Source organism: Dermacentor albipictus, chromosome 10 (assembly GCF_038994185.2).
Source record: "Dermacentor albipictus isolate Rhodes 1998 colony chromosome 10, USDA_Dalb.pri_finalv2, whole genome shotgun sequence".
Taxonomy (NCBI): domain Eukaryota; kingdom Metazoa; phylum Arthropoda; class Arachnida; order Ixodida; family Ixodidae; genus Dermacentor; species Dermacentor albipictus.
The window spans coordinates 34,921,490-34,940,655 of record NC_091830.1 but is presented as its reverse complement, the minus strand read 5'-3'; the positions used below and the strand labels follow the sequence as shown (position 1 = coordinate 34,940,655).

The 19,166-nt window shown below is 44.2% G+C and overlaps 1 protein-coding gene across 4 annotated transcripts in view; it reads right to left on the bottom strand.

Annotated features, from left to right (window-relative positions):
* Positions 1 to 13,445: 13,445 nt before the first annotated feature.
* The window catches only part of LOC139050881 (uncharacterized), a 33,828-nt gene continuing 28,107 nt past the window's right edge, over positions 13,446 to 19,166 (bottom strand). For 2 of the 4 annotated variants that reach the window (XM_070527685.1, XM_070527686.1), the window contains exon 8: positions 13,446 to 14,229. In XM_070527685.1, coding sequence (XP_070383786.1) covers positions 13,854 to 14,229 — 376 coding nt within the window. In that variant the 3' untranslated portion in view covers positions 13,446 to 13,853. The remainder of the gene's footprint in view (positions 14,230 to 19,166) is intronic. The other 2 variants (XM_070527687.1, XM_070527688.1) reach the window with 1 other exon arrangement.

The following is a 19,166-nucleotide window of genomic DNA, read 5'->3' as shown; positions in this document are numbered from 1 at the left end:
GACCGGCGATACTCGAATGGCGACAATGCAATGACCCTGAAGACAAGATCGAACCTAGTGGTCCGAGCTAGTAAACAACTTGGGGCACCGGGTCGGCATAAGAGGCGCAAGGACAACGATATGGCCAGAGTCCGATAACGACGTTGGAATGAGGATGCTGACACGACAGCAGCGATTTCAAGGTCACGTGGACAAGCCTGGTGGCCTCAGATAGCAGACAACTTTGGTCACTGGTTTGTCGTGGGAGGATAGATAGATAGATAGATAGATAGATAGATAGATAGATAGATAGATAGATAGATAGATAGATAGATAGATAGATAGATAGATAGATAGATAGATAGATAGATAGATAGATAGATAGATAGATAGATAGATAGATAGATAGATAGATAGATAGATAGATAGATAGATAGATAGATAGATAGATAGATAGATAGATAGATAGATAGATAGATAGATAGATAGATAGATAGATAGATAGATAGATAGATAGATAGATATATAGATTAGAAAGATAGATAGATAGTAGGCCCAATGTGGCCACAGTAGCTCAGAATGCTAATCGCTATACCATGACATTTCGAGAAGCATTACTTAAACGGCTTTAAATCAGGACATCGCAAATGATCCGGTATAACGGATCATTTGCGATGGTTAGCTGGTTTGAGATGGTTTGCCTGGTTAGCTCAGATGGTAGAGCGGCTGTCCTGGAAAGGCGGTGGTCCTGGGTTCGAGTCCCGGACCAGAACGAATTTTTCTTCAACTTTGAGGCTTTTCTTTCGAGGAACCCGTATGGGTTTCCTTTCTAGCAATAGCTACGAACGGGTGGATGTCTCATTTTCCCTTTATTCGTGATCCGGTATACGTCATTATTTTCACTTTCACTCATGTACTAGTTCTCCTGCTACGGCACACTGTAAAACATCTCCGACAGTTTCTTCTCATTAAATCCACATGCGCAACCCCGGAGAAAAACAGTGCACCACACCATCTAGAATAAACGTTTCGTTAAGATTGAGCAATTCACGGACTGTCTAGCGATATTACCATATCCAAGTCCAGGAGTGCCCGCTGCACTACGCCATTTGTTATTAACGTCATGAGTGGGAAACGTAAAACAGACACGCTTAAAGTTAAAAAGCTCTATGTGCCCACAAATCCGCTTGGACATCTGCACCCTTGTAGCCCCACCTAATTTCATTACAAATCATTATGTCCCAGCGCATTTTCTATAACGAGGCAGTGTCTTGGCCTGCAGAACCATAAAAGCTGCGATAAATTTCTCAAGGTATTTCTCCAAACAACCCCAAAATAAATAAAAATGGCGGGAACATTTATTCAGGGTGTAATAAAATTTCGGACTGACGCCTGCAAGGTTACTATACGGAGAGATCCCAAGAAAGATAAATTATGCACCTTCGACGCGCTATAGTCGGAACATGTCTGAAGCGAAGCTTTATTCAAACGGTTAATTAAACGCCGTAAAACTACATGTCATGAGTACAATGTTTATTTGGCGCTTTGCAACGTTCATATTAATGCAAACTTTATGTAAATCCACTACACAATTCACAAGCTATGCAAATATGCGAGCGCCAGTGCAAGCGGAGTTGGAGTGTGATACGTCGACACAGCTAAGATGTTGCTAGGACGAAGGTCAGAGTTGCGAAGGAAAAAGTGGGAATGAGACTTGATGACCACGGATGTATGACACCTGTTTGTGTAGATCTGATGATGTTGGGTCACTTGTGCTAGTGACTGCACAGTACAACAATACGCTGTGGGCTGATACTACAAGTACAGGCAGGAAATGCTTAGTCGAAGCTGTAGAAATATTCTGCTTTTGATGAGACCATGGGGTCTGGATAACGGTTGACGCGGCCTCTACGTCAAGAAAAGAAAAAGTCAGGGAATAAATTTTTCAGTCAATGCCAGAACAGTTCTTCTCAAAATGACTTACCAGTGAGAACAGCCACTTACCTTGTGTATGTATGGACCTATGGCACATGGTGCTTACTTCCGACAAATGCAAAGCTTTCTTTCCTTAACTAATCTGGCAATGCAACGTGAGCACTGATTGCGGATAATGAAGGCAACACAACAGACCATATCTCTCAGTGAACTTTGAACCGTCTAAGGTGGACTGGTGGGCGTTTACTTTGCTACATAGGTTACTTAAAAACCAAGCTTGAAACTCCTTTTCAGGGCCTTTAGGTGCAGTATGACGGATATTTGTTCAGTGATAATTCACCACTCTTCAAAGCATTCAAACAATAGTAGGGTAAAGATTCGTACAGTGGCGAGGTCTGAAACCAGCCATGTTTCGACTGATTTTGAGACACATAGATGACATGTGTCGACTGATTTAGACGTATTAATTGGACGATCGGCACCGTATTTAAGCTAGTGACGTCATTAGTGTCATAATAGGGTATATAGGGAGAGGTTCATGTTTTAGTGCGCAGAGTACACACTTGGCGTAACGGTATGCCTGAATGTACCACGAAGCAAAGTGAACTGCCGGAGCCACGACCCTAAAGTTGAGTTTGTATGCGAGAATTTGTAGAAAGATATCGCGCTGGACAATGAAACTAAACATACAATGCCAAAGAATATGAGCAAGTTCTGTACAGTAATGTAGAAATGTATGTGTGGGATCTAACTTGCCAAAATTCGAATTTTCGCAAAGTCCTTACGGCCTAGACAATAAATAAGCAGCGCCAAACTTAATGTCATCAAATATTCACATTTGACATGCATGCTGTGTTTCATAAATATTTGTGGCCGGCCATTCACATTCACGACGGGAAAATTTTAACGGCCATAATATTCGGAGAGACAGAGAGGCGAAGGATGGAAGAAAGGCACGAACATTCAACAAGATCCAACACTGAGGGATAAGGGGCGAAGTGAACAGAAAAATAAGAATTTCAGAAAATGCTAAGCGATCTTGCAGCCTCACTACTGAGCCGGGAAGGTTGAATATTATTTGTGTAGTCGCCGGGGAAAGCATGCTTCATAGCTATGGTGCATACCGCTTATTGCTTTGCGCTGATCTCGTAGTGACGATGAAATCTGAGAAAAAAATCTGGTTGGTAGGATCACTTTTATCCATTCCCAGTGAAGATCTCTCTGTCCCCACACGTCCTCGCTGATCGCTTGGTGAGCTCTGACGCGCATATCGTGCGAACGTCATGAGGCTTCACGTGTCTGCCTGAGCCCCTGCTCAATGATTGGCAAATCCCTTCAGAAGTAGCTCCTTGGAGCCTACGCGCAGCTGTCGCACTTTTCGGCATCTCCTTACCTTTACCTTCGAAGCATCGTGGCACGCGTATTTTGTTGCTGCGATAGCAATTCTATGCACGCTTGAAGTTCCTTTACCGCGGTCGTTCTGCCTGGCTATTGAGGCGTCACGCGTAGCTCGCAAGTGCAGGATTAGTGTGTCTCCCGAGATGCGGGACGCGTTTGCCTTCGAAAAAAAAAAAGTCTAAGCGAAGCGGGCACCCCGTCAACGCTGTTGCTTTCAATCGCTTCGGTGACGAAAACAAGGAGAGCGTTCTGCCTCCACTGCTGGCGTGGACATTGCGTACACACTATGAAGAAACCAGTGCATTCACTTATCTCAGCCGAACAGGCAGCAAAATGCCAAGGTAACGTTATCTGGTACTCCACCGTGCGCTCAATATGCCGACCATTTCCCACGGGAAGATTGTGATTAGCCGGTACGTAAGACTATGCAACAAATAAAACGAATACGACGGCTTTCGAATGGGTATTTCGCACCGGTACGAATTTTACCTCAACTGTGAAGATTTCTTTCCGGGAAACCTACATGGGTTACGTATGTAGCTCAAGTGTACATTGTGGTGGATGAAGGAGAAGAATAACGTAAACTTTATTTTGAAATCAATGAGATTCGAGTCCGCCGTCTTTTTAGTGGGTCTGGGCACCAGACGCGGACGCGGTTCCGAGACCTTGTCTCGAAGCGGCTTCCTCGGCTCGCTGGACGGCCCAGAGTTGTGCTGACAGGTTCGAGCAGAGCAGTGCGGTCTTACACCGCGAGTGGAGGCTGGCGGTGCACGAAAATTTTGTTTTATGCGGAGCATATTACGAGAGCTCAACCCAGCTCCTCAGGCGCGGCGGTGTTGCCTTCATTGACCTTTGACCCCATGCCATACCACGTGACACCGTGACGTCACGACAGAGGAGAAACGGTGCTCCAACTCGCGCCGTCGCTCGCGGCGTCGCGGCGGTATATAAGCAGCTGCGCTTGCTTCTAGGTGGCTTTGGCTCAACTCTTGCAAGATGGGCTGGGTGGGAATCGAACCAGGGTCTCCGGAGTGTGAGACGGAGACGCTACCACTGAGCCACGAGTACGATGCTTCAAAGCGGTACAAAAGCGCCTCTAGTGAATGCGGTGTTGACTTAGAAACGAGCTGTTTCTAAGGCTCAGGCGTGCGTGGCTTGCTCAGGCGCACATTTCGTTGCCGCGCCGAACGCTGCGTTGCTCGACGCTCATCGCGTCCAATGCGGGGCGCGTAGTCGCTGCGCCGTAGCCCATTGTCTTAAAGCCCTTGGCGGGTCGACGGGAACGCTGTCGCGTTCCACTCTTGAAGGCGAAGCAGAGTAACGCATGAGTTGTTTCTTCGTCTAGCCGAACCAAATATAGCCAAGCAACAGCAGTTCACCAGGCTAAACAGTGGTTCAATAACTAAAATAAAGGCTAGTATGCTTCGCATCCTGGGCTTAAGCTTAGCTAATCCACAGCCATTTTTAATGTGCTTCCCTCTATCACGCGGTACTGATTTGCAGTACGGACTTGCAGTATGCAAGCAGGGAATATTACAAATCAGTATACGAGCAACACAATATACAGACAATGAAAACACAGTGGAGATGCGTGACGTGGGCGAACAGATACGCTGATTAGGTCAGGAATCTCGTTTTTACAGAGTGGTTGAGGTGAAATTCACACCTTCTGGCTGAGCTGCATGTGCTTTGGAAAATTACAAGAGTCTCTTTTCAGCAGTGTAAATAATGACGAAAGTTACGGTAAAGAAAAAAATAATTTTGATGATGAGGAAGTTAAAAAATATATGGACAAGGCATTTTCAACTTTTCATTTTATTATTTCATTGGATATAAAAAAATGCCCTCGACCCACATAGAAGGATACTGGCATGTTTCAAGAGCCTCAAATGTTTTACTACAATAGCTTTTTTTACGAATTAGTTTCTGCTTTGTTTCCCGGTAGGTGCCTGACCATATTGTACAGTCTCCAGAACAAATTCATCTTAGCGAAAGTCAGGTGGGTGCTATTCGTACATTTGGTAGCGTGTCAATTTTTGGAAAGGGCTTTTGCATCGCATTTTTTGAGGGACTGCTACCATGCCATTTTTGTACGTTTTTAATAGCTCCTCGACGTTTTACAGGCAAAAAAAGAAAACATTAAGCAAGCCTCAGAGCACACGAAATGGTTTACCATAACAGCTTTTCCGTGAATTAGTCTTAGTTTCACTTCCCAAAAGGTGCATTGGTGATGACGCAGAAGGTGGTCACTTGGGAACAGAGCTCGTGCGGTTTTCACACTCACTCCTTCTCATTCACTCATACTCACTCACTCATACTTAATCTTTTCTTCTGTGCAGCTACATCGGACCACGCAATGAGTACTACCATATCAGACGACTAAGAGAGCAGCTGGCGACTTTGGACTACGTGGTGTCTTTCTGCTCACACATATTCAGCGTTGTTGCTGTTCAATTTCTTGCCTGTTCGCATTGCGAATGGGCTAACAGTACCAAGCTGCAAAAAATAACATGATTTTGAAATAAACATCCACATCACTAAATAAGTGCTGAACATGGTGAAGGGATCGGTTACTATGTGCCAACTTGCACCCGTCGTATGAAAGCTGCACTGCACACTGACAAACTAAAAACGCCCCAAGCGAGAGAGTGTCGCCCCCTGTTAACAAAGACAGTGACATTTGTTGACTCCGAGACAGCCGTAAGCAGCTATCCCTCAAGCATTTTTGAGGCTGCAAAGATATTTCGCAGACTCTCCAAAGATGGCGCTGGCCTCATTTTGCGTGCGACCATGCTTAAATAAAATGACACTGACACCACAGTAACATGGGTACAGAAAATGACATTAGCTACTCTACGCTTTGTCCGGCGGGCAAACATCCGCGTACAGATAGCCGTGTGTTACTGGCAAAGAAACTTGTTGCATTGACTGCAGCTGATGTCACCACTGCAGTTATTGTCATTAAAATTTTGTTTCCGCAGTAATTTGCAACATAACAAAAGAAAGAAATTTAGGGATCTAATGTATTAGCGTTTATAACCTCATCGGCATGGCACGTTTATAGCAGCGCACATGCTATTGGGCGAGTTGGTTATATATGTTTACAACGAAGGTGCCAAATAAAACGACGGACGAAAGAAGACGACACGGGACAACCACGTGGTTGTCCCCTGTCGTCTTTCATCCTGCGACGTTTTATTTGGTGCCTTCTTTATAAACGGTTATAACGCAACACAACATAAAAATATAAGTATGACGCTGCTTCTTCCCACAGCATTCACAAGTCGTGTCGTGTTATATATGGGCCTCAGCGGTCGACGGTGGCTTTCATGTCATGAAATATGAAAATGCAAGGCACCTTAAGGAATCAATGCGAAGGGACACTGATTTTTGGCAATGCCTCATTAATGCTCGACAACAGCTTGTTTGGTTTACTTTGGCATCGTTTTGTAATGTTTTCGTACGATTCACAGCAGTACATGTCTGTTCTGCAGGAGTGGCTACGAAACGTCCCGTATGAAGGGAACGTATTTAGTGGCTACATCAATGCACCATCATCGCACCTTATTTGCAAAGAGTCGCTTGGATCTTTGACCGCACGCTTAGCCGAATATTCTGTGGAACAGCTGGTGGGTCAGTGAGTAATTAAGTTAGTGAATTGGTGAATTACTCGGGGATTTCGTCGGTAAGCAATAGTACAAGTGCGGCCGCCATTCTGAGCGTAATAACGTATTCATTTATCCAGATGGTTGCGTTGCGGGAGCTTATTGGTGGGATTCACACCCAAGACCTTTGGTATGAATTAATACGGAGTAAGGGCACATGTAATTAGGAGAATAGCTTTAGTTCGTGCCCAGCTACGACGCGGCCTGTTGAAATACATGTGAAACGCGAAAACGTTTTTCTGTGATAACCCCTGGAGCAATTTTAAAGAAATGTGTTGCATTTGAGAAATAAAGTGACTGTTGGAAGCGGAATTTATATTTGGGCCTTAAATTTTGTTCCAAATATTTCTTTAAATTTCAAAACATTGAAAAAAATAGAAGCATGAAGTTTACAAATTAAAAGCTCTGCATCAAAAACAGATATTGCGGTTCTGTAAACAGCACCTATTGATCACTGTAAGCGGACAAATTAGATATGTCATTTTATACCTTACATGAGTTTGTTACGTTGTGTACATTGGTTCTGCAAAAGCTGTATTTCCGTACTGCTAAGTGTTTTGAGATTCCAGCATAACACCAATTTTGTCCGCTTTAGATGTACTATTAGATGCAATTCACAGAATTGTGACATGTTTTATTGCTGAGTTACAGAGTTTTAAGCATGATAGTATCGTTTTCTGAATATTTTCAATATTTGACAATTTGTAATAAAATAATCACGGCCTAAATAAAGAATTAAAATCCAACAGTCACTAGATTATGAGTTCTTTTAAAATGCAACACACCTCGTTAAATTTGGTGCAGTGGTTGTCGACAAAAACGAATTCTCCTTTTAAATGTATTTAGATAGGAGCACCTGTGCTAAAGCTTCCTCTTAAGATAGAGTTAATAAGGCATTCGAACCAAGACCTTTGGTGGGAATCGAACCCCCGACCTTTGTTGGGAGCCCAATTTATAGTCCTTGGCATTAATTAGGATGAAGTAATTAAGGCATAGTGAATTTATAAAGTGGACGTAAAAAATCACCCGAACGTATGACCGCTGTTGGAAATCGAGCCTTTGACCATTGGCGGGAGTCGTACCCACAACCTTACCTTTGGGCGTGACGCCCAGGCATCGCGCGGCGGCAGAGTTAACTAAATAGGGACAACTAAGTACCCCTTGATTTTTGTGTACCTGGTGGAGCGGCACACACAAACATGACAAAATTTGTGTGAAAGAAGTTAATTGAAAAGCGGCTGAGACATACTGGTACTTTGCCAGTTACGCAATTTGGCATCAAAGATGTTCGTTAAAGACCAGTACAGAACAAGTAGCAGATAACTGGTGCTCCAAGTCAGTGTGAAATAATTTCCTTGAACAGCAGCACCTACCCAGTCTCGCATCAACAGTGACATAAGTATTCCGCATATGGCTGCATACATACATACATACATACATACATACATACATACATACATACATACGTACGTACGTACGTACGTGCGTACGTATGTGCGTACATACATACATACATACATACATACATACATACATACATACATACATACATACATACATACATACATACATACATACATACATACATACATACATACATACATACATACATACATACATACATACATACATACATACATACATACATACATACATACATACATACATACATACATACATACATACATACATACATACATACATACATACATCTAACGTAACGAGAAAGAAGATGACGCCAGGAAATGGTCTTCAAAGTCGAGGAGGAAGTTGAAAAAATTTTGTGGTTCCGGCCCACAGTGTGAATCGATGTAAACGGAGCTTTCTGTACCCTTTGCTTTGATAAAAGATAATTAGCGTTAAAGTTATAGTGAATAGTAAACTTTTAAAGTTCAGTCCATTACTTGAATGGTGATGTGATCTTAAAGGTGACCTGGCGTGCACCACTGCTGTTAAACTGCTGTTTTGGCTGTGTAGTACGCAGAACACACAGGGAGACGACATTGTCGATTGAGGATTTGTCGTGCGCAATTGTTCATATCTGAGCGTGCTAAACATTGTCATTGCCTCCCAAGTCACATTCCATCGCATAAACTTCAACTGAAATATGGGCTTTACCTGTCAAAACTACAATCGGAATATTAGTCTCGCCATAGTGGCGGACTGCGCATCAATTTTGACACGCTGGTGTTCATTATAATGCACTGTAACCAAAGCGCGCGAGCATTTATTGTATTTCCTCTCCGTCGAAATCAAGCTGCCGCAAGTACATATCAAACTTGCGACGTCGTGCATTGCCATAGATGTACAGCTACCATGATGGGCGCAGACGTGTTGATTTGACGTGCGACGACATCCGAAGTATCGTATATACCCTACGATGCTAGTGAGTTTTAGCGGGCATACCTTGCATCAGTTGTCGGGTTGACAAATTAGCACGGTTTTATTTTTTCATAAATAGGCAGATACGTACCGTTACTTCACTTCACTTTGCCTGCAACCGTTGTGGCATAAATAGTAGTAGAATTTGCTTGCCTTCTAAAGTCACGTTTTCCCCCTCCTGTATGAGAACTGCGAGCGACCTGTGGCAAGAATGTTATTCGCTCGCTTTGCAAATGCATAGATTTTACCCAATCTCTGCCTCCTCTCTACCGTTCTATGTACCCCCCCCCCCCTTCTGGACTTGCAGACTAGTAGTAGGGTAAGCGCTGCACTGTCTGCAGTACTTCTGCCGAGGGTCACAAATAATTGAAGCTGTCAAGAGGTTAATGGGGTGACACCAAGGAAGCTCGAAAGGGTATCCTGAACGTGCCACGCGATGGAAGTGTCGAAACGCTGTTCTGACGTCGCCTTTCCTCTCATCCACGTTTCTTCAATGTATGTACACGCCCTGAAACAATCACCGATGCGGCGTGCAAGACAGCCACAGCAGTGGAAGCCGCAGTGGGAAAGTCAAAGAATTGTCAAAGTGGAAATTGTCAAAGTGATGATTGAAAGTGGAATTGTCAAAGAACGATTCCCGTTAAAAGCAATATTTCGCCCGCGTAACGTTTTGCTTTGCTTACAAAGTGGACGTCCTCTACTGCGGGATCACGTGTTAACCTCTTCGACCATTCCAATTACCCAAGGAAAATCTTGGTCATTGTTACAGCCAACGATATGCACGTTGAGAAAATTGAGAGTGGCGCATTCGGCGTTGATGGCGGAAAGTCAGCCTGTTAGCGTGACCTTTGGCTGTTTTTCCTGAAGCGCGCCGATCTGTTGCCTGGTGGCCCAGCAGCGACATGTATATTCAAGATAAATAGCACCAACCGTGAACATTATGTGGCCAACCATAGTACTCATCGTGAGCATTCCAAAGCCATATGACCAGTCATATTTTTTTCGCGAAGGCAGCAGTCTGAAACAATAACAACATGATGTTTTCAGAACAAAACAGATCTTGCGAGACGTGAACCATTTACAAGAAAACAATTACCAGCGACACCAACCCCTGTTACATCGCATAACGGAAACGGGCCTCGAATGGTCTCTCATCACACCAATGTACTTTATTAGACGCGATAGCTTCGAGAGGTTCCGCTAATGGAAGAGCTCCGCTTAAAGCTCCACTGGAATGGCCGAGGCGCAACATTGTACGCGAACAACGCGTTATTTTTGCAAAATGGTTGCATGCCCAGGGCTAAACTAACACAAAATCGCGTCATTACACAAGCCACATGTCTCGAATGCGTCACAGCATTCTCTTGTTAAGGTAGCAAACTCCTCACGCCACAGATATTTGTTGGAGACAGACCACGCATGGGAGTAGTGTCATTCCTATCAAAGGTCCAACAAGAGTAAGCAGTATTGCGAAGGGTAATTTGGAACTGTAACGACGCCCTCAATAGGCTAGGTGGTGCCATTTCCCGAACAGAAGGTGCGCAATTGCCCCACTCTCGCATCTTATACGCTTCGACAAGCGCGGAGGGGCATAATGAAGCTTGACCAGTACGCTTTTCCCCCAAGCATGAAAACATTGCAGACGCTAATACCTCGTATTAGCGATCAGCTAGTGCTCACCATTACACGTGTGGGAGTTGTTGGCGAAAGCGTGGCCATGTGCTCTGGCCGCGTGGCCAATCTGTGCTCCAGTTTTCCCTGCAGTGGCTTTTAAAAGGTACTTTCGACACTACAAAAAAGCGCATAAACTCTCCGCTTATGCAAAACGACCAAACTTTTTACTCCACGTGGGCGCAGGTCGGTAGCAGATCCATGGTTTTGGAGGCAACCCATGTAAACTGTTATTCATTTTTTCGAATGTCTGTAAAGAGCTGCGAAGCAGAGGTCTCGATTGTGCAAGCCGATAGCATAAAGAAAATCAGAACACATGAAAGTGTGCATTTAGTTGGTCAGCCTGCCAGCGTCAGCGCTTCGTTCAGGAAGTAAGCTAGCGTGTAATTTATCTAGATTGTGTATGGTAGCTGTGCTAAAATAAGGCTAATATGTCATAACAGATCCCAGCATTTTCAAGTGCATCACAGTCTTCTTGTAATAGAAAAGCGGTGAATTTTCTCCATTCTATGTCAGCGGAAGTGTCCCACCTAAGTGTCGCTCCGTGCGTTCAAAGATAACAAAAGCTCTGCGCAGTATTCCGAAGCGTAATATGGAACTGTAAAATTAACCTTTTCAGCGTTTCAGCAAACAGGAATTGCATTGTAACCCGAATTACGGACAATGGTCGCTTATTACACGTTTCTACAAGTGCGCAGGGCTTGGATAAACATTTATCAGTATCCTCCCCCGCGAGCATGAACCCATATTACACACACACATACCTCGTATAAGCTGTCAGCTACTACTCACTATGAGACGTATGGCAATTCATGGAGGATTAAGTCAGGGATCGAAGCCAACCTCTGCGCCAGGTCCACCAGTTGTCTGTTTTGAAATGTATATTGAACCATTTAATAGACACATAAACCCGCGGCTTACATAATGCGAGCCACTTTCTTCTCCACTTGGGCGCAGGACAGCAGGAGGTGCGTGGTATTGTAGACAATATATATAAACTGTGACTCGTTTTTGCAAAGTCTATGAAGAGCTGTGCAATGCAGCCCCCTATTGTCCAAACTAGCAGTGAAAACTAAAACACAAATGTGGAAAGTTTCTTCAAAAGCTTGATGTTATATTTGTCAAGATTCCATCCATCCATGAGAGACACAAAGCTACTTTATGCTGAAACTCCCAAACTCACTGGAATTCTCGATCAGAAATCACTTATTGCGTTCCGCAATCACTAAGCGAGTCCACAATCGACGCTTTCTGTCCCTGCGTCGTTAAGCAAGCAACCTACGGTTAATTGATCTGCATTGTGTGTGGGAGCTGTGGCAAAATAAATAGGCGATGATTGATAACATCCCTTTCAGTTGCATCTCTGCCTTCCTCTCAGCGAAGAACCGTGGCTGCCTGGATTCCTTCATTTCAGTGAAATGTTGCGAGTATACATTACTTATTTCTTCCAATTGGATTGGAAAAACTTTATTATCACAAAAATTCAGCGCAGCCTAATTCCCCAAGCCTAATGTGGAACTGTATATGCCCTCACTAAGTGCGGGCGGTGCCCTTTCACCGAACAGAAATTGCATCGCGCCCAGACTTACGCGCAACTCTCACTCCTTGTACCTTACAACGAGCGCGCAGGGCCGGGAACAAACCCTGACCACTCAGCTCCTCCGTGAGCCTGTACCCATTGCACACGCAAACACCTCGTATTAGCGGTCAGCTAGTACTCACCATAATACGTGCGGAAGTTCTTGGAGAAATAACTCCGGGTCGCATGGCCAACCTGGGCTCCAGTTCCACCAGCAGACGGTTTTAGAATGTATCTTCAACGATGACATAGGCACTTAACCCGCTGCTTACCGAACTCTTCCCAGTTTCTCCTCCACTTGGGCACAGTTCGGTACGTGATGCGTGGTACTTTAGGCAATATATACAAACTGATTCTCTTTCTTCGAATGTCTATCAACTGCTGCGAAGTGCAGCTCTTCATTGTGAAAGCTACTAGCGTATACTGAATAACCACATTGGAGTGTTGTGTGCCACACTCATCATTTCTTCAAATGCTCGATTCCTTCCATCCATGATTAAGGAAGTTACAATGCTGCCCATTAATGCTGCAACTGACAAGGTGATTCGCCTTCTCGGTCAGAATTGAGGTATTAAATTTCTGTATTAACTTGGCGAGTCCACCAGCGATGCTTTCAATCAACCCTTCATCCATAGGTTAGCTACCGGGCACTTATTCTAGACGGTTTTTGCTATTTGCTGCAAAATAAGTTAATATAGGTGATCACGGATGCCAGCATTTCCAAGTGCAAAAAAGCCTTCCTCTCTCCCAAAAGCAATGACTTTTCTCCGTTCTTACATTTTTGCGGAAGTGACCCGACTATGTGTCACTCAATGCGTCGACAACGAGACACTCTGTTTGAAGGAATAACTCGCTTTATTTTCTTCATCGTTTACTCTTTGAAGCAGAGGCCTAACGTTATTTGAAAGAATGTAACACCGGTTGTTGAATGGACAAACCAGTCAAACATGGAACGGATGAAAACACACCGATGTCCTGAGTGTCTCCTCATCTATGCTTAACGAGTCGATAGAGTTGTTCACAGTAAAATTCTCTATGTGCACCAATCCGTCTCGAAAGCCCAATAAACTCGCTTTTGTCACGACTGTAGTTTAGCCACCCAATATATGTTAGAGATACGATCTTTTCGGTGGTACCAATTTTGAGTGGAACTACTTCATTAACCTCGAGGATCTTCAAGAACCAATTCCTAAAGGATTTATTTGGTATTCGCTGGCAGCTTCTCTCATTCTGTTAGTCGCCTATCAGGATTCCCTGTGCGCTGTCATCCTATGCTTTACTGAGTCGCATTTGCGGGCAAAGGTCTTCCCGCATACGACACACGCAAATTGCTTCGTTTTTTCATGGGCCGGAACATGGCACTTGAAAGCGGCCACCATGGCGAACTTCCTGCCGCATTCGTGGCACTTATACAGGTATTCTTCAGTATGGATTTTTTCGTGTCTTTGAAGTTGGACGGCCTGACTGAAGCCTTCTGGACACTTGTCGCACTTAAATGGTTTCAGAGTAATGTGTGTTCTCAAGTGTCTCTCCAGGGCCAGTTGACTTTTGTGTTCTTTGTCACAAACGTGACACCCGTTGGAGGTGTCGGCCTCCGGCACGTCATTTACCTGATCGTTCCTGCAAAGACCAGAAAAGAACAATAATGTCTGAATAATCCCTCAAGGGTACAAGAATCTTTTGAAAGCGCATTTCCAAAAGAGGTCACCATTTTTAACCAGTAACAATATTGCCGTTGAAACAGCGGTTTCTAATGCATCGTTCTTGCCAGATGTCGCACAGTATTGCATTGCGTGATCGCCTAGAAACCTGTCAAGACGCCGTCAAGTTGAGTGCACTACATTTTACACATGCGAATGGCTTCTAAATGCTACTTTGCACAAGACGTCTATCTGTGTGTTGTGTTCAAAGGCTCAAGCGTGTTCCTAATTGTCACCCAACATGCGAATGCCTGTCACGCATACAATAATTTACTTCTAGGAGACACACAGGCAAACGGTTGCGTCCGAGTGCGAGGGCAAACTACCGTGAACAGACGTACAATATTCATATACTGCTTACAACGTTAAATCTAGAAACCGATTTTCTTCGTGCTCCTCCCACCAAACAGTTCACGCTACCTACACGAAAGTCATCGACCAGGTTCCTTGCTCTCCGTGGCTGTCATCTTGTCTGGGTCAGGAGATTACCCTTCACGCTCGTTACCGCTTCCACGAAGGGCGGCGGATGTTGTCGCTTCTACAACGCTTGTTTGCCCGCCGCGGTTGTTGTCGGGCCCCGTCACCATGTAGGCGGGCGCTGATCTTCACCAGCGAAGCACCCAAAGAATGCGCATGTACTGCCGATTTGGGGCGCCTGTTTGCCCGTCGCAGTTAGTGTCGGGCACTTTCGCCGTCAGGGAGGCGCTGCTGCCTCAGTTGAAACACCCTAAGAATGCGCATGACAGATTTTGGGCAGAACAGCCTCTTATGTCGAACTTTTGAACCTGCCTACCAAGCAATGACGAGGCAATCTGGAAACGAGTCCACGCTGTTTCTACAGAAGTCGTCGACACTGGCTCATTGGTCTCCGTGACGGCCAGCTGGACAGGGCCATGAGACTGGTTTACGAAGTTACTAAAGGTAGATGCGCTGTGCCGGTAATACTGTGAAACAGCCTATGCTTGAAATAAAATTAGTGGCCAGCTCATTCTGTGAAGGTTGAATGGCAGCGAAGCTAGCTGTCATTGTGCTCTCGAATTCACCGCCAATCCATGGTGTGAACTTGGTTGTACAGTAAAGCCATACCAGTGTACTTAACACGATTGACTGAGGGGCAGTTCAATAGAGTGCACAAAACAAAACATGTTTGTGATTTGCGATTGAGCATATTTCTTAGTTATTATCTTAATGAAGCTTGGAAGGACTACAGCTTTATCCTAGCAGACAAACATGCAGCTGTCTGTTTCCCTCCCATAGAAGCCTATATATTGCCAGCAGAGAGGAATTCCACAAAATTTACGACTTCGATGTGAAGTGTCTTAAATGTACCTGAAACTCGGTGTAATGATGAAGTTGTCTTAGGGGCCATTTTTCACATAACTTTTTGGGAGAGTTTTCACAATAGTCGGCCAATCACTGACATGAGCGTTTTGTCGGTTTCGTATCGACTTATTCTTCCCGCATCTTAAACGAACACGTGAGGTCATGCACGCACTGCTACCACCAGCAAGTGAGGCCCGACACTTCAAGACGACTTTGTCAGCAACACGATGTTTCTAAGAGTCGCCCAAGTGCAACGCAGAAATTTGTCGTTAAATTTGCTAGCTATGAACTGAACGCGGCAACTACGTGACTCAGGGTGCAGGCCGGGCCACTCAGTGACCGGTACAAATGCCAGGCCGCTTTCTGTGTTGAAGTGGAGTTGCACTCTTGTGCCACGCACGTTTCCCTCATTGCACCGACGTCCAGCTACTGGTATACTTTCAACGTGGTACGCGGCACGAGTGTTCGCGGCAGCGCTTGTCTGAGCGTTTTTTTTTTTCATTTTTCTCGAGTGTCTTTTCCCAGATATCGATCGGCACTGCTGCATTCGCGGCACTTCAAACGCGTTTCCCGACTAGTCCGCTAGGGCAGGGACTAGTCCGCTAGGGCAAAAAAAAAAAAAGTAGGCGGATTCCCGTTAACGTGCCATGACCGCGATATAGACTTGAGCCCCTCAGGGTACCTTTCCCCTTTCCCCCATGTGCTAAGCAGGGTGGAGGAAAGGTGAATGTCGGGGTTAGAGGTAAACAGCTTCGGCGTAATGAAAATGTCCTCATCCAGGTTGCTCGTGTTTACTGCCAGTTTGGATCAACGCCTTAGCAGTCTTTATAAATTCCTCCTCTTGTCTTTTGGGAGCACACAAAAAAACATTTAGAATATACCAGCTGCTTGCCACTACGCCTAGGAATAATAGCAAAATTTGTTTAGAAGGGGCAAACCGGCAGCTGTGAGCAGAGTTCATTTGCTTCCATTTCGTAGCGTGGTACAGCTATTTTTTTTTCCTTTGCACACAGTTCGTTCCGCATGTAGGCTAATTAATATTCGGATGAATTCATAGGCTTTATCAGCAAACAATGGCCATTCATTTTGAGCTAACTAGTTCAAGATTGCTGTAACATATCCTAAATACATGTATAGAGAAACATATTTATGTGCATGTTCTTTACTCATAAACATAATTCCAGTGCCTAAATAGGTGTTTAGGTTCGTAAGCGGTCAAGTTAAGTATTGACTTTTCTTGTTTGGACTGCAGATATAGGTTTTTCGTCACAGTAGGTTTCATACGATGTTTACCTGCGCAGCTTCTATGTAAATACGGAGGACAGAGGAATGAATTTCTACTGTTAGATTGCCGAAGATTAAGAAGTTTGCTGAACTGAAAAAAATGTCTAGTATGGTCGAAAAAATATATAACTGAAGCATGCAACTATGTTAGTAAGCAATTGAAAGTGATGTTACTAATCTGTACAGTGTATTCGCTTAGAGTACTATAGCGGGAACAATGGACGAGATACGCATAAGTAAAAATTATAGCTATAATTTTTTGTACCGATCGTTTTTCAAAGACCTCGCATACAATGCTACAAACTGTTGGTTACCTACAAATACTCATGTGTCGAAGTTTTCCCACCTCAGAGGCCCTGAGAGATGCAGTTTTGAGAACTTTGATATCGCCTCTTGGCCTATAGTAAGGACGTCTAAAATTGCTACCAAAATGTTGTCTAAACGCGGAGACTTTCAGGAGATTTCGAAACAAGCTACGGCAATAAATGGAAATTATGTTTCCAATAGTTGGTAATATTTAGCTTTCTGCCCTAAATACAGAACGCTTCAATCAAGTTTGTGCAGCGATATAAATGAAAAGTATATCTGTGTTTCCTGGTCTTTCTGCTTACGTGCCATATCGCTATAATGGGGCTAATTATGACACGCTATCTAGAGAAGGACTGTCAATTGTCAAGGATTGTCAATTGTGCCCACATGTATGTACCCGAGCTTTCTGTCGCGATCAGCGTTCTTGGACATATCACACCATTCTCCGGTTATTACGGGAGTTTAACTATCCTCTTTCAAACCATATATTCAAGTGCGACACGAGTCAACAAAAAGACATCATTTAATGCTTCTCTGGTGCTAGGAGGAATTCAGCCCTCGTCACTCGTACACCAGAGTCACGGAAGCCCGATTCTTTAGCATCGTGAATGCCAGTGCGTCATGGAAGGACTACTCTCGCCAATAGTACGCACTTGTGGCAGGCATCTGAGAGGCCACGCGGAGGCGCCTCTATAGTTCGCGGAAGCGACTCTAGCTTGCGTAGCTTTCCGAGAGAAAATCGTGAAAGAGGTTTCCGGCCTAATTATACGTCCGACACTTCACTGCGTTCCGGCGTGGGTGACAATGGGGTTCACTGCATTCCTTGAGTTCACCTCAATACAGCCGCAGTCATCGTAAAATAGGCACCAGGCGCCTTTTCTAAAGAATATTTTCGTAAAGGAAAGTGCACTACAAAAGTGCACCATGAATGCTGGAAATCAGATCCGCGAACTTGTTCTCAGTGACCCAGCGCCGCAGCCGCTAAGAAGGTGCGGCGAGCATATGTATCACGGGAAAATACTAAAGCCCACACAGTGCATATGTATATATAAGCGAGGCATATTAACATGACGAGGAGACACAAGCATAAAAAGGAGTGAGTAAACAAGCTCTGGGCGGGCGCAAAACTCCATTTAATCTGGGAGTGGAGTTCGAACAAAGCAAGAAATGCGCATTTTTGTCAAAGATACTCAACTCGTCGAAAAGTTGAACCTTTTTTTGAAGAAATATAGAAAGATGTTTTCGTAATTGGTTTTGTGTTGATTTTTTTTACATCAAAAGCCGTCAAAGACTCGTGCGCCAACGTATCACTGCGCATGCCCAGTACATTGATCTAACGAAACAGTGTCTGATACTTGTCGGCGAGGCACTACGCAAGTCAATGCGCACTGCCTCAGAAGATAACCCATGCTCCCATGCTCGGTGATTGTTACAGTGTCCAGTTTCTCCTACATAGGTGGTCCTACACGATTTCAATATGGGAGAAAAAGAAATGTATTACGTATGGTTCTTAGATATTCTACCAATTCGTGAGTGGAAATTTTGCTAAACTCTCGTAAATATCGTAATTCTGTCAGGTAACACGTAAATTTATACATAACCTTTGTTTCCCTTTGGTTGATCTGATAGACAGTTTCGATCACTACGATGCCATCGTTTGGTGCTGATTTACAAATTTGTAAGCGTCGTGCTTGCAATTTTGGAAGCATACCAATATTTAGCATTTTTATAGCAAAAATTCACAATATAAATCGTAATATTCTCTCAGCAGTTCTAAACTTTTGTGCTGCTCAAAACAGAAATTGCAGTCGGCACCGCAATAAAGCGTCCTGTTATGTTTACTTGTACTCAGCTTGAAGGTATATCAATGTGCAGTGAAATCCACTTGAATTCATAAACTACTGTTTACAAACACTGTTTCAACTTATTTGTCGTAAATAT